Below are 25,675 nucleotides of genomic sequence, written 5' to 3' on the forward strand. Positions count from 1 at the left end.
CGGTGGTGGTGGAGGGGAGTTCAAATTATCTGTAAAGCGCTTTGAGTGGAGAGTCCAGAAAAGCGCTATAGAAGTGTAAGCAATTATGTTCTTAGCAATGAGATTAAATCTCTCAAGAGTCTGGGCATCTAAAGTAACACAATTAGCCAAGAACAACAAAGCTAAGTGCACAATCCCCATATGGACAACAGAAAGACAAGGGGTTTATATATTTATTGTTTTATGATTAAAACAGGATTAGTGTGAGCATTAAACTGCTGCTTGTGAAATACAAATATTAAACACATTAACTCTAGTTGTCCAACAGGGTGTCGAGATTTATCCTGGAAGCTTGTTACAAACATTGTTAATGTACAGAACTTGGATTTCCTCTTCTGTCCTTTTAAAAAAAAGATTAAAGTTGCCAATGAATATCTTGATCCACAATAAGATGTGTTACATCGTTTACAAAAATGTATTTTATTTAAAAACCAAGACTTTAGTGTTCATAAGAGCAGGACATTAAAACATACAACCTGTTACATAAACTCCATGGCGAGGTGTTTGACTATTGGCATATTCTTAAAGAAAATTGCCCTGTCTTTTAAATGTTACATTAAAGTCTTCTAAAGCATACAGGCCCTGAAGGTAAATAAAGCAGATTTGAAAGTAAGATTTTCATGTTGGATCTAATCTATGGTTTGTGTTTTCTTCTTCATCTCTTAAATGTTAATGTTTATGTTAAATACTAATGTTTTGGACAAAGAAATCATTTTATTTCTCATATTTATTTACTATAATACAGTGTTTTATTCACATTTTAAGGAATTTTCTTAAATATGTTTTCCATTGACACACAAGGATCCTTTTTAAGGGTGCGGTAAATTGTGGGGGTCTTTTGTTTTTAATTAGACTATTTGCAGTTCAGTGCTTGTCATATTAAATTGTGGTAATCTTATCCACTTTGTACAATATTTCTCTTCATTAAAGCAAATCAGAAAGATATGGTGTAGCCTGTCAAACTGTTGAAACTGGAGTAATTAAAAATTTATCTGGTTCTTACTAGGGTAATTGTGCCAAACCCTTTTAGACATTCTGAACAGCAAACTGAATTAAGTCAGATGTATGCCATTAATTAATGTCAGCTGAAGTATCCATTTGCAGTCAGTGTAATAAAATCATGGTGTCTGTTGCATTGTCATGAAGCTGAATATATGATGTACCTTTTTGTAGATCAGAATCTATGAATAGTGGTGCGGTACATTTTGCATTGAGTCTAGATTGTCCTGACCATAGCAGAATCCAGCACTGCATAGAGCATGGTGATAATCCAGCATTGTAATTGTAATGTCCTCATTTTTTTGTTGCTCTTTTTAACTCCAATTCCAACAACATATACTGTAGTTGTCAGAGCTGTGGGGTGAAAAATCTTCTGTGAGCTGTGACAAATGCACTTGTACCACCTCTGTTATGATTCCTTTTCAGCAATTCGCAAGCTTTTCCCTGAAAACAAACTTACTGCTCTGTGTCGAATTTGCTGATTTCTGGGTATTCCAGAAGATGTCTTCATCACCATTTTTATTACACTTTGTTACACGTTTTGTCATACGAATCCTTTAAATATGAGGTACTGTATGGTCACATTGTGTGCAGGTGCTTAAACACAAGGGGCTCTTGCTCATTTTATTTAATTTGTCTGTGCATCTGAAAACTAAGGAACTCAATGGGACTTCGGTATTATATTTTTGAAAAGACTGTCTTTGCGTACCTCAAAATTCGAGAAAATTAAGCAAGCCAGTGATGATCACTAGAAAGTGCAGTTATAATGACTGCTGCTTCAGCTCACTGCTGAGGTCAATTAAAATTCACCTCTGAGTATTTCTGTAGGCCTGTGCTCTTGAACTGCCTCCAACCTGCATTCACAATGGCTCGCACATACAGTACAAGAGGTGACATCTGATCCCAGCATGAAAATTTCTAGCCCCTCTGGATTGGACTGTCTTTCTATGGCTTGCTTCTCTAAACGTTGATCTGACAGCACCGATTCCCCCAAGGATCGGTGACATTTCAGTCACTTTGAACCATTCCTGCAATCCAGGCCATGTTATTAACGTAAAAAGGAAGAATAAAAAGCAGGTGTGTAAAGCCCAAAGAGGAAAAAAAGAAAACCAAAAATTTCACAAAAGCTCTGCCTGTCCCTGAGCCGTAACTGGACTTGTTTTCCATGCAGGAGAAATTCCGCTTCTGACCGGTGTTTCATGTCTCTGCAGGAGCATTCCGTTAAAGGGAAAAACAACAACAACAAGAAGAAGAAGAAGGAGAAGAAGTCCAAAAAGAGTAAAAAGGAAAAGAAGAAGAAGGGTCAGGCCAATGACTCCGGTGACAGTTCTGCAGTAAGTAACCAGGCATCTCTGGGTGGTAATTAAAAGATAGTTCAGAAACAACAGTGGAATATCGGTTTTGCACAGTGTAGGTTAAGCCAACACATGTGAAATCTTATATCACTGATCTGCATCCAGGTGGTACTGCTAACCACCTGTGGATGAGAGTCCCCTTGCCTTCCCTGCCTGAGCACTTTCTGTAGCATTGGATGAGGGGAAGATGAAGAGATTCTCCAGTTGAGGACTGTGGTCTACTGGATAGTGTCGTGTTCATTGGGTGCCATTTGTGTCTTTATTTTGGCTGACCATTTTGGGTCTATTGTTTCTGTTCCACAGTACTGAAAATAGACAATTGGCCCGGTACTTACATATCAATGATATTAAGGGTTACCCTTAGTTAGTAGGATGTTAGTTTGATTCTCAGCTGATAAATCAGTTTGTTCTTGGATGACTATCTTACTGTCTATCTATTAATTTTATATATGTATATGCTTACACATTTGTGCACATAGCAATATTAAAATCTAATATTTACACAAGCATAATGCTTATACTGTCCCACAGAGCACCCAAGCAATCCTTTTTATTTATTTTTATGGTATGAAACGATCCTACTGGGAAGGGCCTGATTCTAAATTTTGAATTCCCTTCATAAAAACTTCTGCATTATCAAATATGTTATTTGGATGGTTTATAAACCAGAAAGTCAATGTCTTTTCATCCCTGCGGGAGTTGTTCATGTGCAGTCGCTTGGTTAAAGCACCTTCAGAAGTGCTGGGGAAAATCTGGCTGGGGATTTCACGGTTTGCTTGCTGTTTATACAATGAAGAGTCTAAAGAAAATGAGTTGTACTAATCACACTTGTAGGAGACAATTGCAGAAGGTGACTTCTTTTAAGTTTAAACTTCCGTTGTTAGATGAAGTGATCCTGCATCACCATAATTTTGAAGCATCTAATTTACTTGAAAACAGAAAAAGAACAAATTCAGGATCTGATTATCCAAGGTGAGAACAGACATTGCAAAAAGAAAAAACTTTTATTTGGCAGATTTTATTTTATTTATTTTTTTATCCTTCCCAATTTCGGATTTGCTAATAGTTGATGAAATCCCAGCTTCTGTGAAGCCAGTAATGTCTACAGTAGAGACAGCATCAGCTGGAGGACAAGTGCAGCTCTCACTGACAAAGATGAAAGTCTGACGAGTGCCAGACAAGACCAGGGGCACACTGTTGATTAGAAACAAGAGGATACTCGAGTCTATTCAGTCCTGGAAGCACTCAACCTCTGTTGCACCATTAGTACTGGAATCTCACTCACAATCAGCTAAAGACGAGGGTCCACAGCTGAAGCGAATGTGATGGATTTAAAGGGAAAAACTTTCAAGCAAAGAGACTGTAGTTCAGTGTGGTCATGTGGCTTTATAATTACTTATGGGGGAAAAAAGTCTGTTGTGTTCATTTTTCTTCTTTCAAGACTTTTATCTTGGCATCACGGTCTCTTGCTGTCATATCTGTATGTGTTAAAAAAAAGACAAGATGAATTGTGTTTTTCTTCATTAAATGAAGCAGACCAAACACTTAATTGCTTCAAGCTGCCAGGTATTAATAAAATGCTGAAACGTAACAGATAATGTTCATATTGTGTGGTGAATATCACTTAGGAGCCAGTTTTTTAATAAAAAATGTAATCCTTTTATTTTCTAACTATAGCATATCTATGCATCTGGGAACATTAATATTTATGGCTATAATATAATGGTGAAGGAGGGCCATGACATGGGTTTCTCTGTGGCTGATCTTACTGCTGTGATCATCTGGAAAATGTCTGTTCCAGTGAAGAGATTGAGCTGAATTAGTTCTCTTCATTTGTCAGCAGCGTTGATCAAGGTTTGCTTTGCTTTGTGGAATTGTGTCGGCAGTAACATCTCACAGCACAAATTGAATTGTCTTCTCCCTGGATTGAATCTGTCTCGGGCCTGGACAGCCCGAAGGATTTTTGAATGAATTTCTTGTTTACATACCCCGGGTGAAAGCTTTATGAAATTGGAGTCACATTGAAAAAGCAGGGGCATAGTAGAGGGTCAGTCTATAGCAGATGCTATCATTTTTTAATTGTCAAGTATTTGCTCATCAAACATTATATTAAAAGTGAGTACCATACTGAAACATGCAAAATATGGAGTCAAGTATCACTGTTGTCTGGAGTATACCATATTTTGTAATTGTAGTGGTTTGTAAAGCTCTTCAAATTATCCAGGAATCATGACTGACAAAAAGGTGGCTAAAATGCACAATTCTCAGTTTTGTATTTTACACATTAGTATATTAAATAGTTTGCCCTCATAAGCAAGTTCATGTTACAGAAATCTAAAGGCATGGGTTGTGTTAATGTTTCAGGATTCTGAAGATGAGTGGGTAGAGGCCTCACCTGCTCCACAGTCGGACACCACAGAGAAATCATGGCAGATTCCAAAAGAGAAGCCAAGTCCAGCAGACAGCAGTCAGGTGAGCACACCCAACAAAATTTGCTTGATCTTGTTCAGAGATTTTTTTTTTTAGGTGGGCCAGCAACCTTTACCCATTAACACTGTTACCTGTTATGCTGTGGCTACAAATTATATTTTTTTGTCAACACCTAAAACTTTTCTGTTGATTTTGAGTCACACTGCTACATGGGGGGGGGGCACAGTGGCACATTGGTTAACGCTGCTTCTCCGGGTGCTCAGGTTTCCTCACACAGACCAACGTTTGGTAAGTTAATTGCCTTCTGGGAAAATTAACACTGGCGGTGGACTGGCGTCCTGTCCAAGGTGTATCCTGCCTTGCATCCATTGCTTGCTGAGATAGGCTCCAGCTCCTCTGTGACCCTGTACTGGATAAAGTGGGAAGAAGATGGATGGATGGGAACTGCTGTACAGTTTTGTGAATTATGTTGACAATTGAATAGATTTGATTATATATTTTATTTGTTTTGTAGGGTACAAGCTGTTACAACAAAATTTGTAGGACAGTTTTTATATAATTTTTACTTTTCTCCCCAGCTTCCCAGTAAATTGCTCATGCCAGCATTGTCAGGTGTTGTTTAAAATGATAGTGTGCTTCATTGCTTGTGGAGGGTATTTAAGAGTCGTTTACCCATCTTTTTTTCTCACCCTTTTATATGTTACAGTTTTAATGAAACTCAATAATACCTTATCTGAAAGAATTAAGTTTTAAGAATAAATCAAAATATAACAGTTCCCCGTAGGTCAAAGCAAGATGAACTAAAAAAGCACATTGATTGAAAGAAGTTCCAATCCTAAAATTCCAAAATGTTTAAATTTGAGACTTAAATGCACAGCATTACAGTAAATGCCAAGCTTTCATGCTGACTTTTAAAAGATTCCTGAATTGCTAGGAGCTAGAAATGACCAGAAACTGATTTATTTGTTTTAGGAAAACAATTTGTTTTTCTCTTGAATACTTGTTTTGTAGTTTTCACACAAGGCCAGGAAGAGAAAGACCATTATTATGGTTAATTTTCTTCTTTATAGAAAGTATGTAGATGGCTCTGCAAGAGGTTATATTTTAATTAATGTGCACTTAGTTATGTGATACTTTTGTCTGTGTACTGAAGCATTATTGAAGTCTGGCTCTGATTTTCAGAAAGAGACCCTGAGATAATTTTTAAGACATTGTCAATAGACAGGGAAAGTATCTCCAAAATGAAGCTATGTGAGTGTTTTCTTTCGTTAGTTTTGTTTGATATTTTTAGAATATTTTTAGATATCAATTTAGCTTTGTTAAAGACAGTACTGTGGTAGAAGGAGCTTTGCATTTATTTCGGAAAATATTTGACTCCCACTGTCTGTACATTGTGCACTGTTTTTAAGCAGAGTGCATGTCTGCTTGACTTAGATGAAAGCAGATGGTACTTAAATGAGACCTTGAAAACTGACAGATTCACGTCAGAACGTAGATGTCATTCTAAAGCACAAGTTTAGCTGATGTTTCCTTACAAACAGCCACTGTATCAGACATCAGTATTGTTTGCTGACCTTTTATAGTATTGATTGAACATATTCCTCTGTCTTAGATCGATAGCTGGGTGCCTGATATTGATGGGGTTTCCAAAAATACAATGTTTCGAGGAGTTGTTGATCAATAGTGCATGGTACTTAACACATTAGTTTATATGGATTGATGACTTCTGCTGCTAATAGATGATCAATGATTACAGTTGTTATGGAGTCGATTTAAAACAAACTGTCTTCCCCAAGGAACAGGATATATGATTATTATACTTTCACTGTTGTCACTAGATCTCTGCGGTATATTCATTACCTAGGAGCACTGTTGTGGTGTCACAAAGGATCAGTAATAAACTGATAACTCTATTAAAAGGGTTTTAAAAATAAATCCAGCACTGAGACTGCATTGCATTCCGTGAATCAAGAAAGTGGATTAGTACAGTGCATCAGGTGATTTAAAAATACTGTTTTCGATAACTACTGTGGGTATTTCTTTGTAGAACAAGTTAACCTTAATGCATCCTTTTTTGTTCATTACTCATGACATCTTTGGCAGAGTAAATCTATTTGAAAACGTTCAACCCTGTTTATTTATATCTGGCCATAGCCTTTCCTGTTGGTGGTGAATGCCCAAGCAAAGGCATAACATAGGTTATGATGTTGGTCTTTTATTGCATTAATTATTTAGGAGATGACAGTCCTATATCTTAGAGGTTAAAAATCTTTCACGTAATTTTTGGAAATAGAGATTTTATCTTATAGAGGAGTCTCACAAGTATTAAAAAAATTATTTGCACACTTTCATTACTAGTTTGGAACTGCATGGATTTCAGTAATTATACTTTGTTAATGTTTTCAATCTTCATTTTCTTTTGTAAGATTGATGTTCTCCACCACCAATTGTGCAACTCGTAATCTGTATCCATTAACATCTAATTAAATCTGCGACAGGGCAAAGTATGAAATCTAGTTTTTTTCATGAACTTTACTGCAGGTTTTGTGATGTCTGTCATTACATTTAAAACAGTCTGCGTGATATTTACAAGATCTTATAAGTTTTATGAGTAATTACAATACATTTACCCAACAGTGAAATTAAGCTGTTGATGACTGAGTTTTTAATTAAAATTAATGGACAGGCAATTATGCTGACCTGGTAAAACACAACATAAACGACAAGGATTTTTTGTGATGTTTTTTTAATGATGTGAATGCCGGAAGAAGCTGTATTTTTTTTTAAACAAAACAACATCAGAGCAGCTGCTGCTGTTTTATTGGCAAGGTATGATTAATGCTGTGGCTTGATTTACTGCCACTGTAAACTGACATTTGAACAGCCCTTTCCTCCCCAGTGTGTAAACTGTGCATAAAGAGTGAGAGCCTTGTCTCTCAAGTCCCCAAACATTTCAGCGGGTGAAGAGGTTAAATCTTCATTTTCTGTAGTTCACAGAACGATTTTCCAAGCTCCGGCGAATGTTTTTGAACTGAAAGCTCCCACGATGGAAAACATGATGCAAATGATTACTGGTAGTTGTTGGTTGTAAAAGTGAATTTATTCAGGTTCTGAAAGTGCAGTCAAAGTTTTCCATTATTTGAATTCTAGAATTTTGTTTCAGAGGTACACTGTGCTAACGTTGCAACACCATATTTATGTAGAATATAAATTCCTTACAAATATATAGCACTTTTCTGGGCACTCCACTCAAAGCGCTTCATAGGCAATGTTGACTCCCCTCTATCACCACCAATGTGTAGCATATATTAGCATAACATCTCCTGAAATATATTAACATAATCTCTTGACCTAAGGTGCTTCACAGTTGTTTGCTGACATGGCTTACATATTCATCTTTGAAATAAAGCAATTTATTATCAGCTAAGGGTGCAGTAACACTGACTCACTGTAGACCTAATTTCCCTTGCTTCACCAGCAGCAACCCCCTCCTGCATGGCAACCAGGAGGCGTCATGAAACTTCATACCTGCCTTTATTTTTTTGTGTTGGGTGTCATTGCCAGAGAGACGAGTGGATGACCTTTGATTTCTTGTCCATGAAAACCGTGTCGACTAAAGAGCTCCGGGACGATAAGGAGAAACAGAAGGAAGCAGAGAGGGAGCGAGCACAGGCAATCGAGCAGGTAGGCTGTGCTGATCACTGTTGCCCTGTGTTGAGGTCCACTTACAAAGTTCATGGTTACTGCTGATCCAGAGGTCTGTGCAACCAGAGTAAAATCATGAGTGAATTATGCACATACATATAATATATAATGCATACAAGTGGGCAGATGTATATGGCAAAGTACAATTTTCAGGTATTAGGTATTTGCTCTATTTTTTAAATCTGTATACTAAAAATAAAATGGTTGCATACAAAATTTGTCAATATGGTCTCTAGACAATCTTGTGGCTCCTGTCCCATCATAGCTAAGTGAAGAATAATAATAATAACTATGATATTTCGTTCTTCTACAAACTGTTAAATTAACACTTTACTTTAAAAGGAAGGAAGGCTAAAAACGTGAATCTGATAAACCGCAAAACAGCATGCTGCCCTTATTTTTTTCTTCCAGTTTTAAAGCATCCACTTAGCACGGTATGTCCTTCTGCTTTGGACAGACAAAACTAAAATTGCTTATCAGAATTTTTCTTTGTTTTAGCATTAGTCCAGACTCAGAATGTTAAAGCTAATGAAAAACTGTTGTTCTGAATGCCATCTGTTCTTACTGTGCTTGATGGCGTTAGTCACTCTCCCTTGCTTTCTTTTGATAATACAGGGTAGCTGTAGAACAAGCAGTGCCTTTTCTCTTTTTTCCTGGTCAAGGTTTATAAATATCAATGTCTTTCACTTTCAATAAACCAAGGGCATTTATAAGTCTAAACAAAACCCGAGGCCTTTGTGATGCGTTTTTCTGTGACAGCTAATTAGAAAAAAGAGACATCTGTCTCTCTGTTAAAAAAAGAAGCAAATTGTGAAGTAATTCACCTGATAGAACACCTTCTTGGTAACCAGGGAGACCAAATTCCAGTTGTAATGAGAACTGATGTAAATTAATAGAAAATAGCAGAAAATGTCATTTATAACTAATTAGTACTGTGATAAAGTAATGCTTTTTGAAAAATAAGCAAGATGTGTGTCCATTTGTGGGATAGAATGTAATTAAAATGTAGGAATGTGGAAAAACCATCCATACCATTATCAGAAAGCTGCTTACACTTTCATAAAGTATTACCTTGTCCCCTTCTAGAGTTCATATTTTCTCAACATGGTGTACCACAACCTATAAAAGAAATCTAGTTATAAGATGTTTTTTTAAACCCAGGTCTTCGAAAATAAACAGAATCCCAAAAGGTGTTAACTACAGGTTTACATAACGCATTGTAGAGATGTGTACTGCTTAGATCCTAAATGCTTATTTCACAATGATTACTTAAGAACAGCCACATCGTAGAACTTACTGATAGAGAAGCCTGCCAAAAACATCACATGTACATGTCTATTCTATATAGGCAGAACTCACTGGGAACTTGCAGAATGACTTAATTTGGCAGATGTCTGCTTAAGAGTGAAAAGACGAAAACGAAAGCAAAGAACATTGTGCTTATGAAAGCCAAGTTACTAATGTTAAAATGAAAGATTTTGTCTTGTTTAATTGACCCGTAGACTTGACGCGTTAGGCAAAATCATTGCCTAAATGGCTGTGCTTCAAAGCCCCCTGAGAAAAGAGTAAATATTTCTGCATCTCTTCCTTTTTGTTTGCTGACATTTTGACATTTTAAAATGGTAATCCTGTAAACCCCTTTTAAAGATTTTCTTTGTTAAGATATGAAAAGGCCTAGCAGTTATGTGCTTCTGCATTGTAGATATCTCCATCATACAATATGTGAGTGTTGTGGATCACTGGGTTTATTAATATGATTAAAATTATAATGGAAGGGAATGCTCCCTAAAATTATTTTAATATGCTTTTGCTGTGAAAAATCGAGGCTGGACTACACGAGCGGGAGCTGAACCCTTTCTGGAAAGATGGAGGGACTGGTCTTCCTACAGAGAACAGCAGTGGATCGTGGTGTAAAAAAGGTAACGTCTACAGTTGACTGATGGGGTTTAACTCGTTCCTTCAACTCCTATAACAACAGAAGACCTTCTTTTTGAAATCCTTTTGTTCTCTACCTTAATTCACATTTTCTGAAAGTGAATTAAAACCTGTGACCGGCTTTTCCTTTGAGAAATAAAAAAAGATTGAATTCAAAGCTGTAGATATGGTTTTTGAGGTGTAATAGAATTCCGGGGCTGTTTGTTTCACAATTGAATGTCGTACAGCAGCAAATTCTTTTGAAGCCATCGTGCTCAACTGAGACTACGCAATGGGAGAAGGTCAGATTTTTTTAGAGGCATATTTTACTTTCTAATGTTTTCTTTTGGGGCTAAAGGACATTCTAATAGGATGGTAATGTAAACAGTGAGCAAATTTAACATTGATTAATGACAACTAGTTGTGCCCTATTTTTCACATTTTGACTACACTGCCAGATAGGAATGTTTTTCCTTTATTTGCATGATTTATATGCTTATTTGAGGATGTTTATGCAGAACTGGTCTTATTTTGAAGATGTTACTGAGTATATCTTCCTCTGCTGTCTGAACCTACCTGCCTTTTTACATATCTAGAGCGGCTTTATGCCTTATGGACCAATTTGACAGTTTCCCACCCCTCTCTTTGGTCTGAAGGTGCCAGTTTCAGTTTATAGTTTTACATCAAATTTTGAGATTGGGGTTCTTGACAAGTAAATATTAATTAAGTGAAGTTTCTTATAGCAGGTTATTTGGTGTACAGCAGCACGTCATCAGCCTCTTATTGCAGATTGTAAAATATATATTTTCTGGATTCAGTTTATGTTTGACACTGCTTTTGCAGTCCAGCAGAACAGACAGTTTAAGGGGCAACAGCTGTCCAGAAACAGGAGGTTTCAGTCAGTTGCTCAGATACCTGTACTAAGAGATTTTATTGAGTCTGTTACTTTCATTGTTTGTTTTTTTCCTTTACTTCTGCTGAGAGCATATTGGTCTTTTTTCTTCTGTCAACTCCAACAGATCTCTTCCTAGAAAAATGTTTGCAGTTTCATTCCCTGTTAACATTTTAGCAAGTACACTACTTTCTGATTAATTTCTCATTAGTGGTTGAATGCAAGATTTAGAGAATGCTTTTGTTTTTACATATGCCTATTTAGGAAGATATACAGCAGAATTTCTGTTTCGTTTTTGGCTTTAGCCTCAGATTTTCTTTCAAAAGCATACCCTGGTAGTCCCTCTACATTTCTCAATTATGCATCATGTTAAGGTGAAAATGAAGGGTTGTGCATATGAATAGTGAAATGTTATCCCTGAGTTTATAACAGCAGACTTTATTTGTCTTATTCACTGTAGACTTACAGTTGATTTATGTTCTAGGGAGTTTTCTTATATTTAGTACATAATAAGATAGAAAATTAGCTTTATACTGTCCTTGGAGGTTTTAGAATTTACTTGTGCTAATCCTGAATCTGAGGTTTTAAAATTAATGGAAGATCTACATTCACTTAGTTTTAATTCACATCCCCCAAAAAGTAAAAAAAATACTACTTAAGTCCTTGTTGTTTTCCTCCAAGTAAAAGATTTACTAATTTAATAAATTATTATTAATTGGATAGAAAATAGTATGTATATGGTTGTTAATATTGGGTTGATGTCATTAGTGGAGTATCACAGAAATCTGTATTAAGACCTGATAAAAGTATTCAATATCCTGAAAGGCATCGACAACTCAACCCAGTGGTCTTACTAAGAATGATCAGTGAAACTCAGACCAGAGCACATGAGTGTAAACTATCTGGAAGTGCATTTACAACAGGTAACAACAGGCACTTCTTTAACCAAATGATTTAGCGAGTATGGAATAAGATACCCAGAAATGTTGTTTAACCCCAATGCCTTGTCTTCTTTCAAGGAACAGCTTGATGAGATTTTCAGATTTACAACCAAAACACCTAGATGGGCGGAGTGGCTTTATTTCATTTTGATATTATGCTCATATTAAAGCAAGTGAAAAACAATTATAGAACATATTAAAACCATGACAAAAACAAACTTATAGTGCAGGACTACAGAGTTTAAAATCAGATGTGCCCAGCAGCCATATCACCCTGCAACATACAACTGGCAACCCACTGAAGCTAAGCAGGTGTGAACCTGGTCAGGAACTGGATGGGAGACAAACTGGATGGGAAAAACTATGGTTGTTCCTGGAAGAGGTGTTAGTGGGGCCAGCAGGGGGCACTCACCCTGCGGTCTATGTGGATCTTAATGCCCCAGTATAGTGACGGGGACACTATACTGTAAAAAGGTGCCGTCCTTCGGATGAGACGTAAAACCGAAGTCCTGACTCTCTCTGGTCATTAAAAATCCCAGTGCATTTCTCGAAAAGAGTAGGGGTGTAACCCCGGCATCCTGGCCAAATTTCCCGTTGGCCCTTACCAATCATGGCCTCCTAATAATCCCCATCCACTGTATGAATTGGCTTCATCACTCTGCTCTCCTCCCCACTAATAGAAGCCGGGTGCACTATGGCTGCCGTCGCATCATCCAGGTGGGGCTGCACATTGGTGGTGGTGGAGGGGAGTCCCCATTATATGTAACGCGCTTTGAGTGGAGTGTCCAGAAAAGCGCTATAGACGTGTAAGCGATTATGTTCTTAGCAATGAGCTTAAATCTCTCAAGAGTCTGGGCTACTTATTATAGTTTTGAAATGGCACTTATCACTTTATTTAATGAAGTCACATTTATTTTAGCACACCTATACAGATTTTAGCATAGGATTGTGCAAGGAAGCCACAATTATCCAGAGACTGCAGATAATGTGAATCTTACAATTTGCCTTTTATAATAAAAATGAATATAACAAATTAGTTCTAAAGATATGCGGGTATCAAGTGCGTTGGAATTCTCATAGTTTAGTGTTCTGTGCTTCTGTATTTCATGTCACTGACATTACTTTGGATTGATTATTTTTAAGTAGATCCAGAGATAGAAATTAGACTTCATTGCAAAATACTTACTGTAAGGAATGCCTCTGAATCTGTCACTCATACACCAGTATATGGTATGTCTCTGCTAGTGCAGAATAATGTGACATCTGTTTTCCATTTTGTTTCCAAAAGTAACATAATGAATTCCTATGCCAAAATAAAGCACTTTGTAATTGCTTTATTCTTTTTAATGAATTAAGTTTAATTAGTTTTTTTGTTAAATACTGTACATCACAAAAGCCCATAAAGGCAATTCAGCACAGTACTTATAAGAAGCAAGATTAATTACTTTGAAGAGCATGGCTAATATAAGTCTCCAGAGAAGCTTAAGTAAAGCTAAGAGAACATTTGTCTAAACTTTAGCATAAGCACAGACACCTCTGAAACATTTTATCTTGAATAAACTGCTCTTATTATTAGTAAAAACCCCAGAAGTATTGCCAGTTCCAGCAATTAAGGTATTACTCAGAAATGGCAGTTAATTCTCTAAAGTGTAATTATGTTTTAAAATATATAGTATATGCAGATCTAAAAGCCATATGACTCCATTGTGGTGGAAATGGGTTTGATCTGTTTTGGGAAACATAATGGGAAATACCATTCTGTCTGTTACAGGAAGCATGATGTTGTGATTTCCTGAGGGCATGAATTTCAGCTGCTGATAGATATCGTCTTGCTACAATTTGTCCGTGTAGAAAATCTAGACACTGGTGTCTTAACTTGGGCGATCACAAAATGACAGTTGTGTTATGTATTAATGTACAGCACTGAATGCTTCACCTGACCTTCAGTCTTGCTTGGAAATGAAAGTTCCTGTGCATGCTCATTATGCCCCATTTTATTACAGCACGATAAATTGATTGTGCGATCATTTTGTTGCCGCTATCCAATTACATTGACACATTATGAAAACGTTTTGACTGTCAAAGGCCAGGGTTGGAGTCTTCCAGTTGAGCTGTCATTTGCGAGACACTTCTTTGGATTTCTAATGGGCTCTGGAACATGTCACTGTTCATTCTATCCTTGGTCCTAGTTTGTAGTAGCTAAATTGGATGTGTGTACCGAATTGAAATGTGCTTTCCGGCAGTGAAGTATGTGGCAAGAAAGCAGTTTTATATATAAACTGAATCTGGAACTTCAAATGGATCTGAATTAGACAATCACATTAAAAGTATATGTACAAGTATATATACAGATTACATGCTCACAGCCGTCATAATTTGTCGGTACAGAATTCTAAAACGTTTCTGTCTGTCTTTCTTCAGTTGCAGTAGTTGATGATGGAGGTCTGAGTTGGCTCAAAAAGTCTTATCAGCGCATGAGGGAACAAGCTGAGAGAGAGAGTCGCAATCTGGAGGATGTAGTGGCGGAGAGATATGGGGTGAGCCTGTAAAATATGTACTCTTTACTTAGAAACCTGTTTTGTATCCTCACTTTCCTTCTTCAATGACAACTGTTCTGGCAGTTTCAAGATTTGGGTTCAGCCACTGGAATAATGTCTTTACTGATATATGGAAAATGTGCCTGGCTGTGTTACAGGCAGTACTTCATTAGTAATGACCCACAGCCTAATTCACTGTTCCTATTTAATCCTTGTGCTACCAGAGCAGTGAACTGTGTTGCATCAAGCTACTTGCTACTTTCTTCAGCTACAATGTAATGTAATAATCAAAGACTACTGTAATTTAGAAGTGGCAACAGCAATGTAATACAGCCCCCAACACAAATTAATAGAACAGCTTCTCACTGTGCTATCATCCAACCGTTTTCAATAAATGCTTAGTCCAATACTGGGTTGCAGTCATCTGGAGATTATCCTGACAGACAGTAGCCACACGGAGGATATACCCAGTCCAGAGGGCATACGTACTCATGCACTCACACATGTATACTGTACATGCATGTTTTTGGACCCAAGCTCAGGACCCAAGAGCTGTGACACTAATGCGTAAAGTGACACATTCTTTTTGCTAATTAATTGTACAAATAGCTAACTATAGACATCAGTATGAAGGCAATGAAAAACTATAGCAGACAGCTTTGACATACAAAACACTAAGTCCACTCATTGTCTTAAAAGGCATAAGTATGAAAGTATAATATATAAAAATATATTCTGTATATTGAAAAAAATATAGACTGCTATTTTTTCTATCCAAAACAGAGGTTACATACAGCTGAAAAGTGTTTAAAGCAGAGGATGAAAATGTGTTTTTCAGTGGATGCAATCAGAATCAAGTGAGTTAATAAAGAGGTGGTAATTTGAACTTTGATACAAACAGTTCAGTTGCACTCAGAATATAGTGCTAATTTATCTGTGCTTGTCTTCAGCACAGTCCTTAACACATCCACTGTTTCATGCTCTTCAAATTGAAAATGTACTGAAAATAGAGTAAGTGCCACCATGCTTTCACACCTTGAGAGAATGCAGCTGATTTTAAGTCACATATCTTAATTATCTGCAATTTATTAAAAATCTGCAGTTACATTACTTAAGCAGAGGCCTTTTTAATTAAAGCACCAGTATGCCATTGTGATTGCAATCGATGCAATAATCGAATTAACTCTATTAAGTGAGTAAGCGGGTTCAAAGCTTGACATTTGAATGTTTACAAAGTTCACAGTGCTGGGCAGCTTTTTAAAATAATTGTAATCCAAGTGATCAGTACTGAAATCCATTATATGGCATGTCACAACTACAGGTTCAAATCTCAAATATGTTTAAGCTTTCTGATCTCTGTTGGCCAATAATAAATGTAGCTTGGCTGGCAAGTGTTTAATATCTGTTTTTTTCTAGTCGATGGAAAAGTTCCAGAAGAGACTAGAAGAGGCTGAAAAGGCAGCGTATGAGCAGAGCTGGAAAGACAGGGATGGTGGACGAAAGAGATGGAGGAAAGAGGACCCTCAGGGTTCAGACAGCGACCACCCATCAGACAGCAGGCTCAGCAGGGCTGAGGACAGACCTCATCACCGAGGAGAAAGAGGGGGACATGGGCGATGGCACAAGGGTGACGAGGAGCTCAACAAACGCCGGGGCAGACAGACAGAAGAGAGAGACACAAGTTCTACAGAACGGTCTCGGTCCCAGCGTGAGAGCCCCAGGCAGTGGGAAAGAAAGTCCTCTTCATCTCAAAGAGCCACTGTGGTCAAGTTTCTCAAACCCTCAGAGACAGATGATACCCCTAGTGGAAGGTGGAATGTAAAACCCACAAGCTCTTCTGCTTCTGCACTGACTCAGAGCTCTGTAGGGTTCCAGAAACCTAATTATGACGATAGTGGTTGCAGCAATATTCTATCCTGGAAAAAAGAGAGCACACCTTCAGGTGCTGGAGAAGTGAAACAGACTCCCAAAACATCAACAGCATCAGAAAAGACATCTGAGCCAGCTAAGGGAGAACAGGAAGTATCCAAACCTCAGAGACAGATCACGCAGCACAGGTGAGGGGTTGTGAACTGTAGTAGGAAAACTGAGATTGAAAGTCTCAAAAGGGGCAATGCTCATAGATGACAGCTGTTTAAAATTTTTGTCATTAAAATAAACTCATATCATAGCTCTTCAGACACTTTGGTCACCGAAATATGTCCTACAGACCTTTCAAGACTAAAAACTTTACCCATGTGTGTGTCCAGCACCAAGGTCAAAACTAAAGAAAATGTCTGTGGACCTTTATTTTACCCTGTCTTCAGTACCAACGACACGTTAATTTCAAGCAAATAATCGGCTTGATAGTATATTTTCCAAATACTATAATCTCACACTTAAAGGTCAGTGTTACTTTGTAATCATAGACATTTACAATGATTAAATGAAATCTGAGTAGCCCCAAACCAATTACCCCAGTTAACATTTCGTTAGTGCTTCATCCCGATTTGACTACACACATTCTGATCTGTGTGTTCACATGTTTGTTGATGGCTTCCCAGGATTCATGCTTGCTATTGAATTGTGTGATTTTTGAGAGCTTAACTTTTGCACATTACCTTTTATTGCATTTTAAATCTTCTCCCTTGGCTGTTTTTTTTTTAGCTTTGGCTCACTGAAAGTAATAACAGTGCCAGAGATTGGAATACAAATGAGTTGTGTGTGAATGTGGTCTCTTTCTTAGTTACTTCAATTCCTCTTCTTTCCTCTGGTAATTTATTATTTTTTAGTGAAGTTTGTCCTTGACCATTTTGTCTTTAGTCTTCCCAGCTGTCCAAAGTCTCTTAAGAAGTTTCTGCTGTTTCAGATGCCAAAAGAACATCAGTTTGGTCTACATTCAGACTGCTGTTGCAGTTGATGATTTCCTGAAAGCCTGTTCATTCACCATTAAATCTCTCATCTGCATAGCCCTTCTTCTTTTAATTGCCTTGCTTTATGGTACCTGTATTAAAAAGCGAACTGGTACAGTATTTAATATTCGGAAAACCATCAGCATGAAATTCTACATTAATTGTCAGAAAATGTAAATTTCTTCCAGGAAATGAGTTTTATCCTGCACTTGCTAAAGGGCCATTTTAAGAGTTTAAAAGCCTGTTAAATAAAATAAAAAAAGATGTATGTCTGTTGACATTCTCAGAAGGTATGATTGATGACTTTTCAGTTTTCTTCTCCGGTTCAATTATGGTGTGTTTTATGTCTCATGCAACACTCTGAAGGTCAAATTTGATCAACTGATCAAACCCGAAAAGGAGCTGAGCTAATTTTGTGAAATATGTTTTAGTTTCTCTTATGAGTACTATCATATCACTTACTATCATAGTTGTTGTATTGAAAGATGCTATCCCTGTGTTTTGCTCTTTTTTTTTTGCTGAAGTTGACATGATTTAGAGCCGTAAGCTTAGGTTTAGAGAAAATCCACATCCACATTTCCATTCTGTACAGCTGCCTAAGAAAATGCTTGTTTCTCTCTGTTACTTTCATTTCCTGGGCATAGTAATCCTGCAGACCCAGGTAGAGATGCAGTTAGTGAGAAACAAGGAGAGGTGCAGATACTCAGCGATGAAGACATGAACAAGCTGGGAGCAAAGCTGGTCAAAGCAGAGCTGATGGGAAACACTGTAAGTTCTTCTTTTCAAAACAACATTTTCAGTTATTTATATATGTGTCTGTTGTGACTGATTGCTGTGCTCTCTCTGTGGTTAAGTTGTACGACATTCATTATCAAAGTCATCTTTTCTGAGACAGCTCCCAAGTGATTTCAACATCTGTCATATCTATTTTCCTTATACTTGCAAGAGGGACATGGGAGAGACCCTGAAGGAAAACAAAACTTGTTTTAAATATAACTCCTGGTAAATATCTGTCCGCCTTAAAGAAGTTTAAATATTTGATGTCAGGAACACCTAGTACTTGGGCATATTGGAGTCATGATTAGCGTCCGATACTGAAAACATAAACAGTCTATCAAAAAGAGAACATACTATCCACGCTATCATATATCCTTATACTGATGTGTGGTGAGCATTCTGGCGCACTATGGCTGCCGTCGCATCATCCAGGTGGATGCTGCACATTGGTGGTGGTGGAGGGGAGTCCCCATTACCTGTAAAGCGCTTTGAGTGAAGTGTCCAGAAAAGCGCTATATAAGTGTAAACAATTATTATTATTATACTGAAAACAGTATGAAGATAACACTGTTCGCCCCATCATGTCTTACTGATTTTCTGAAAAACTCCAGGGTATTGGCCTAAATAACGTGGCACATCATCCTATGCATTAATAATTTTCAGTGTAATCAAAAATCCCTGCCTTTATTTCAGCTTGATCTTTGGTAGAATTAAGAGCTAGAGCTAGTAAACATTCCACATTCCATTGATAAATACTGTCCGGGATCACTAAGAGATTAGTTCCTTGCTTTAAAGGGGTTTTGAGAAAATATCTTTTAGACAAAAATGTATTTGTTGGATGATGAGTATTAGATGGTTGATTGGCACAGGTGGAAGACAAATTTCACACATTCTAATGCCAATCAGTCTACGCATCGGGTTACCCCACTTGATGATACTCACACACCTGTAGGTTATCCGCTTAGAAAAACATTCAAGCAATCTTTGAAACCCTGCAAAAGTGTTTTACAGTCCTTCATAATGGAACGTGTCTCGACAATATAATAAATCTGGTTTCACCTTAGCTTTTGTTTTCTGAGAATTCGGGGGGAGGCTAATTCCATCCTTATCTTATCCTTGCTCTTAAGAGGTAGAATAAGTATGCCTGATCAGCTCTCGGCTTTCTCCGAGTTTTCTTCCCTTGTGTTGTGGATACTGTATACAGTTAAGGCATGTTGGATTTCATTGTGCCCTGCCAGCAGACGCACGCTTGACTTTTTGTTATGAAGATGCAGTAAATCCTGGAGGATTGCTCACAGTGTCAGCTTTCTGTTTTCCAAAGAAATGCCACGGGGTTTTACAACCAAATTAAATCACTGAATTATTTGGGGAAAAAGAAGAAAGAGGAGAATTTGCAAAACAATCTGAAAGGTTAAAAAGGAGAGGAGGCAAATCGGCAAACCTAGTGAAATCTAGACAGGGAAAAGGATGCAGACAATATTATGAATGTGTATGTTCCATTGATTAACCTATTTGGTAACAAAATTAGATTTCCCACATTGTCTTATTTATATTGCAATAGCTTCTCCCAGTTCAAATAGTTTTTTTTCTGGAGCAACTGGTCCTCCATATATTTCTCAAAACATATTAAATGATTGCTCTGAGGACTGAAACTTCATTTAAAGCGAAAAATAAAGATGGAAAAATGCTTCATAACAGTTTCATAATGTTCTGTGAAAATTAGGGCCCTATAGATCAATATCTCAAAAGTGCTAAAATTCTTAGGCATGAACCCCTGAGTATTGGAGTCACTAGCATTTGTTTTTAATGCCTTTCAACTGATTGATAGCACAGCAGTTTCTTGTTGTGCCCCTTTGAATATTTTAAATGTATTTCAGCAACATATTCTGCCTAGTGTCATGTTGGTTTGTCGCCTTACAACCTGCACCCAGTAAGCAGGTTTTACCCAAGAATATGTTATAGCTTCATGTTTTTTTCATTTGCCCAGGGAAATGCTTTTTATTCTGAATGGTGCTTGTAAATGAGTTGATAATGCTAGTGACAATGAGCTCTGTGGCTTTTGAAAAGACAGTGATTGTCTGTATTTCAGAATATGGTTAACAAGCTGAAAGCCCAACTGGAGGCAGCCCGCAAGGCAAAGGAGAGCCAGGTACAAAAGGCATCTACTGCTTCCCTCTCAAGAAAGTCAGAGACCCAGGTAACCAAAATAATTTCAGCTCATTTGAGAAATGTCTTTCACATTTATACCCGTCTGGCCGTCAGTAGTCTGGATAAATCAAGAAGACTGCTGCTGGATATTTTGGAGTGTGTAAGTGCCTGGGGATTTCCTAGGAATCATGTAGCCAAAGCACCTATCTGTTAAAGATTTTCAACAAACATCTGCCTTTTCCATGGAGTTGGTATTCCAGACATTTTTGTTTTTGCCAGGCTTTATTTTTTTATGTTCATGCCATCCTCTCTCTTAATTTTAAGGACTTTTACGTTTTTATAAGTTCTTCTTTTCCCTCAAGTATTTAAAATTGTCATTATTTCTTTATGGTGCTTCATGCTTTGCTGTGCTTAATTATACACTTAATGATTATGAGAAAGAGCTTAACCGAGCATCTTAATGATAGAAAACAAATGGTGGTTAATCGAATACGAAGTGAGTTTTTTTCCCCCTATTAAGATCTCCAAAGGCTTGTGTAGTTAATTCTGTGTTTCGGAAGCCAGGGATAATTTGCAGTGTAGGATGCTCCATTTCCCAGTTTGCAATTTTACAATATGCAATTAGGACTTGCTCTGTAAAAGGAAGCACAATTGCTGGGATGTATTGTGTTCTCTTCCTCACTGTTCTTGCAGCACTATGACAGTGGGGAACGTTTAGGCCACATAGAGATCTGTCAGTATTTAAACAAATATGAATTGCTCACTAAAGGGATTTAGCTCTCAGATTAAACAAGTTCAAAATGTTAAGCTCTTTTGTAAACTTGGAAATGTTTCTTGCTATGAATCTCATTTGGCTCGAATGATTATTCTTTGCTTTGTAAAGAATCCATCCTCTATGTTTTGGACTATTCCTCCCATGGGATCCCAGAACTGCGGCCCTTTGTTATGCTTAGTGAACACCAAATAATAAACGTGGATGAAATGTCATTCGATACTTTGGTAACTGTTGGTAATTAAAACTCTAGGTTATACTCCAGTTTCAGAGCAATTTTGCAGCGAATATTCAGAGTGTGTAAACAATTGAACTGCAGCAATGTTTTCTGCCAAATCTTGATTTATTTGTTCTTATCAATGTCTGTGTTCAGATTTACCTAACACGGAAGATTTATTTATGCTAAACGAAAAATGATATGATGTCTTAGAACGTATGACTGCAAAATTGGATTTAAACCGATGAATTTTTGACGTATTAACATTAACACAAAGCCAATTTGCTTTTTTTATAAGCATGTTCATATTTAGTAAAAAGTAAATGATAAACAAAGTGAAAAATAAGATTAAAACACATTTGTGGTTACTTTTTTCATTTAAAAGCCTTCATTATCTTCCTTAGATCTCAATGCCATAGCTTTGTATGGTATAGTAAGTGATAGCTGAAGTACTGTCAAACACAATGACATGACAAAAGACATTCCTTAGTTTAGTGCTTAGTGCCTTTTACAAATGTCTTGGAAATGGAATGCTTTTCTTGCTCACTAATGTACGTAAGTGTAATTTAAGCTTCTTCACCAATGTTCATAAATAGAATTGATTTAAAGTAATTCCACATTCAAAGCTGATATGTGGAATTTTCTTTCTGAACAGTTAGTGAATCATAGCTTGGATTATCAAGGAATTGGCTGGCGTTTTTTAAATTTGATTTGTTTTAAACCCTAGGCTGATAAGTTCAATGTGAATTCCAAATATAATTAACCTTAGAAGGAATAGTATTTTAGAGGGTTGATGTTTCCTAAAAATATTTTTTGTTTTACTCCTCATTGTTTCCCTTTACTAAAAGCATAATGGAGTGAATGCTATCACCACATGTAGTTTTTTTTTAAATAAGGAGGCTTTTAAAGTTATTCTCCTATTGTGTTTTATATTGTCTTAATCCAGTGTATTGGTTTCACATTTAGTTGGGGTTCTTTTTTTCAAACTTGAAACTTGAAAAAATGAAATGCTTTGAAACTGCTGTGTGTGACTGAGTGTAGAAACGCATCTGCCTTGATTTTGATGTGAACACATAATCATGCTGAAATCAAAATAGTTTAAATTTGCAATGAAACAGATCCTCCTTCATTTTAGAATTGACTGTCAGCTAACCCCCTAGAGCTGTCTTCAGACTGTTTTTAGCAGAACTTACTGTAGTTTTCAAGTCCAGATTCAGATTATTTTAATCCCATGGAAGTGCATTTTAACATTTTTCTTCTTATCTTATGATTTGTGTGTATCCTAATGGTATATTATCGCTGAACGTCTTTAGAGGTGATCTAAGTCTCTGTGTGCCTGTATTGTGTTGTGCTGATTTCCATGCTGCCCTTGTCAATGGTCTAGGTTGAAGGACAAGAAGAGACAGACCATGAGGTTGTTCTCTTCAGGACAGATCAATCTGGCAGAGCTTGGCCAGTCAGTGCTCCCTCACAACCCCTGGAGCCGAAAGGAGGACGGCGTAAGAAACCGATGGTAAGGGGAAAAAATACTCACCTTCTTGGAAGTGTCAGCAAATGGGAACTGAGTATGGATAATATTCAGAGTTCTCTGACCCTCCTGTTACTGCTTAACCAGGGACCTGCTTAAGTGCCACATCCCAAGAATAGTGCCAGCAGCACAGTCCAACTCACAACTGACAACCCACTGAAGCTTAGCAGGTGTGAGCCTGGACGGTACCTGGATGGGAGACCTCCTGGGAAAGCCACAGTTGCTGCTGGGAGAAGTGTTAGTGGGACCAGTAAGGAGCACTCTCACCCTGTGGCCAATTTGGGTCCTAATGCCCCATTATAGTGATTGGGACATTATATTTTTAAAAAAGGTGCAGTCTTTCTGATGAGACATAAAGTCCTGACTCTCTGTGACCATTGAAAACCCCAGGACATTTCTCAAAAAGAGCTGGTGTCCTGGCCAAATTTCCCCCTAGCCTTTACCAATCATCACCACTTAATAATCCCCATCTATGAATTGGCTTCATCACTCTGTTCTCCTCCCCTCTGATGTGTGGCGAGTGTACTGGTGCACTTTTGGAGGCTGTCAAATCATGCAGGTGGGGCTACACATTGGTGGTGGTGCAGGGGAGTCCAAATGACCTATAAAGCACTTTCAGTGGAGTGTCCGGAAAAGTGCTATATAATTGTAAGCAATTATTATTATTATTATTATTATTATTATTATTATTATTATTATAAAGATCATGCCTGAAAAAGCAGGTGAGGTCGATTTAAATTAACCACATGGTTAATTAATTATTCCAGTACTGTATGACAGAGGTGTCAAATGTCATTATTAAAATAACAAAATTACTGTTCCTCTCTGTTTCACAAGATCCACGTAGCTTTTCATGTTGAACCGGCAATCCAGTGATATTTCAAATTATTAACTAATAAATTACATTAGTAATGTGTTGATTTGACCATGTACATCTTAACAATGCTACATGGATGTAATGCATTGTTAATAAGCTGAACGTGCAGTGCAATAAGTTACTTAAGGGCCGTTTGTGGAGCTAATTACTTACAGATTGCAAGAGCAGAATTCTGTTTTCAGTTTTAAGCCCTAGACAGCAAATGCAAGAAAATAATGTTCAAGATATTCTGTTTACAAAGAGTCAAAGTTTCAGTGTTCAGTGTTGATTCAGTTCAGATGCAACTCCCTTGGAATGTGGGGACCCAGACAGTTCTCATTAGTCTGTTCCATGATGGATCTTGATGGCTGCTTGCTTCATTTTGCAGAAGGAATAAGTGGGGAGCAATGAGCTCATTTAGAGTGCACTTTCCAGAGGGGTAGGCGTGGGTTGTTATCGCTCTGTTTTTTGATGGTGGTGTTAGGCAAAAGATGTCAATATTCATCGCATCCCAGCTTTAGCCAGACAGAGAGATATTCAGGCTCTGCTCAGGGAGCTCAGTTATCAGACAGTGCAGACTCTTTCATGGCTTTCTGCAGGAGACTACAAATTATCATGAAAATGATTTGTATTAAAAGGACCTAAGACGGTTGCCTGAAAGTGTCTTTTTTCTCTGTGCTTAATCACATGAAGTCCTTTTAAGTTATTTTAAGACGACAGCAAACAGTCAGCAAGTTGTGAGTAAAGAAAACTGTGAATGTAGAATGGAGCTTGGGTTTGCGCTCACATAGAATTTACCACAGTGCTGTCTTGGATTTTCAAATGAGATAATCTGTAAATTCCATAATCTACACTTTATACAGTACGTTATAAAGCTAGCGATCAATTGTTAAAAAGGTATCGTGGATGTTTTTTCTGTTGGTAACTGTATGGCTCATATGCAATGTTACTGCATAGCAAGTCGATAGAATGATAGAATATCCTTCCTGTCGTTTGATGTCTGGCTCAGTTTGCAAGTTGGGTTTTCTCCACAGGTGGAAACTCATCGAGATGGGGAGAGGGTGCGCTACTTCCAGGATGATGACAACATTGATTTGCAGGAGATGGTGAAGAGAGAGAAGATGGGCACTGCAGAGGACCAGAATGCACTCTATTCCAGAATGGCATCGAAGGTGTGTGCCAAGTGGTTCCAATTTATAGCTCTGCTGACAAGCAAGGCCCCATGTTCATGACTTCTGATAGGTTGCACTATGATCTTTTCTTCAGAGTTCAAACTGTGTTTTACAGTTATTAGCTCTTCAGTTGTTTGTTTTTTGTGCACTGAACGAGCAACGGAAGTGAAATCAAGGCTGTACAGTCTGGTCTTATTTGCGGTGCAGTGGATTCTCTGCTGTCAAGGGGAGTGCCGCTGTGTTCGCTTTGAGCACACGAGTGACTGTGATCGAACTCGGGCAAGGGCAGAGCAGAGCTACACGAGTTACATTTGCACAAAGAATTATGTCCAATATTACAGCCATATCTCTAAGCGGCATCTGAACAGATGCCACTTCTTCAGCTGCCCAAAACTGGTTGGTGTGACCTGGTGTATTTTTTCCAGTGTATACCACAATGTTTGTGGATTGAGACTGTTGCACTGAAAGTTTGTAAGTGAAGTAGGTTTGTAAAGGTATATCT

The 25,675-nt window shown here is 37.6% G+C and overlaps 1 protein-coding gene across 1 annotated transcript in view; it reads left to right on the forward strand.

The window, feature by feature from the left end:
- Positions 1–25,675, forward strand: part of cwf19l2 (CWF19 like cell cycle control factor 2) — a 43,811-nt gene that overhangs the window by 3,831 nt on the left and 14,305 nt on the right. Inside the window, exons 3-12 of the mRNA XM_088639190.1 lie at positions 2,250–2,372; positions 4,758–4,865; positions 8,388–8,507; positions 10,354–10,447; positions 14,697–14,812; positions 16,229–16,869; positions 18,348–18,471; positions 20,570–20,677; positions 23,002–23,130; positions 25,036–25,173. Coding sequence (XP_088495316.1) covers positions 2,250–2,372; positions 4,758–4,865; positions 8,388–8,507; positions 10,354–10,447; positions 14,697–14,812; positions 16,229–16,869; positions 18,348–18,471; positions 20,570–20,677; positions 23,002–23,130; positions 25,036–25,173 — 1,701 coding nt within the window. The remainder of the gene's footprint in view (positions 1–2,249; positions 2,373–4,757; positions 4,866–8,387; positions 8,508–10,353; positions 10,448–14,696; positions 14,813–16,228; positions 16,870–18,347; positions 18,472–20,569; positions 20,678–23,001; positions 23,131–25,035; positions 25,174–25,675) is intronic.

The sequence above is a fragment of the Lepisosteus platostomus genome, chromosome 7, assembly GCF_059453375.1.
Source record: "Lepisosteus platostomus isolate fLepPlt1 chromosome 7, fLepPlt1.hap1, whole genome shotgun sequence".
In the NCBI taxonomy this organism is placed as follows: domain Eukaryota; kingdom Metazoa; phylum Chordata; class Actinopteri; order Semionotiformes; family Lepisosteidae; genus Lepisosteus; species Lepisosteus platostomus.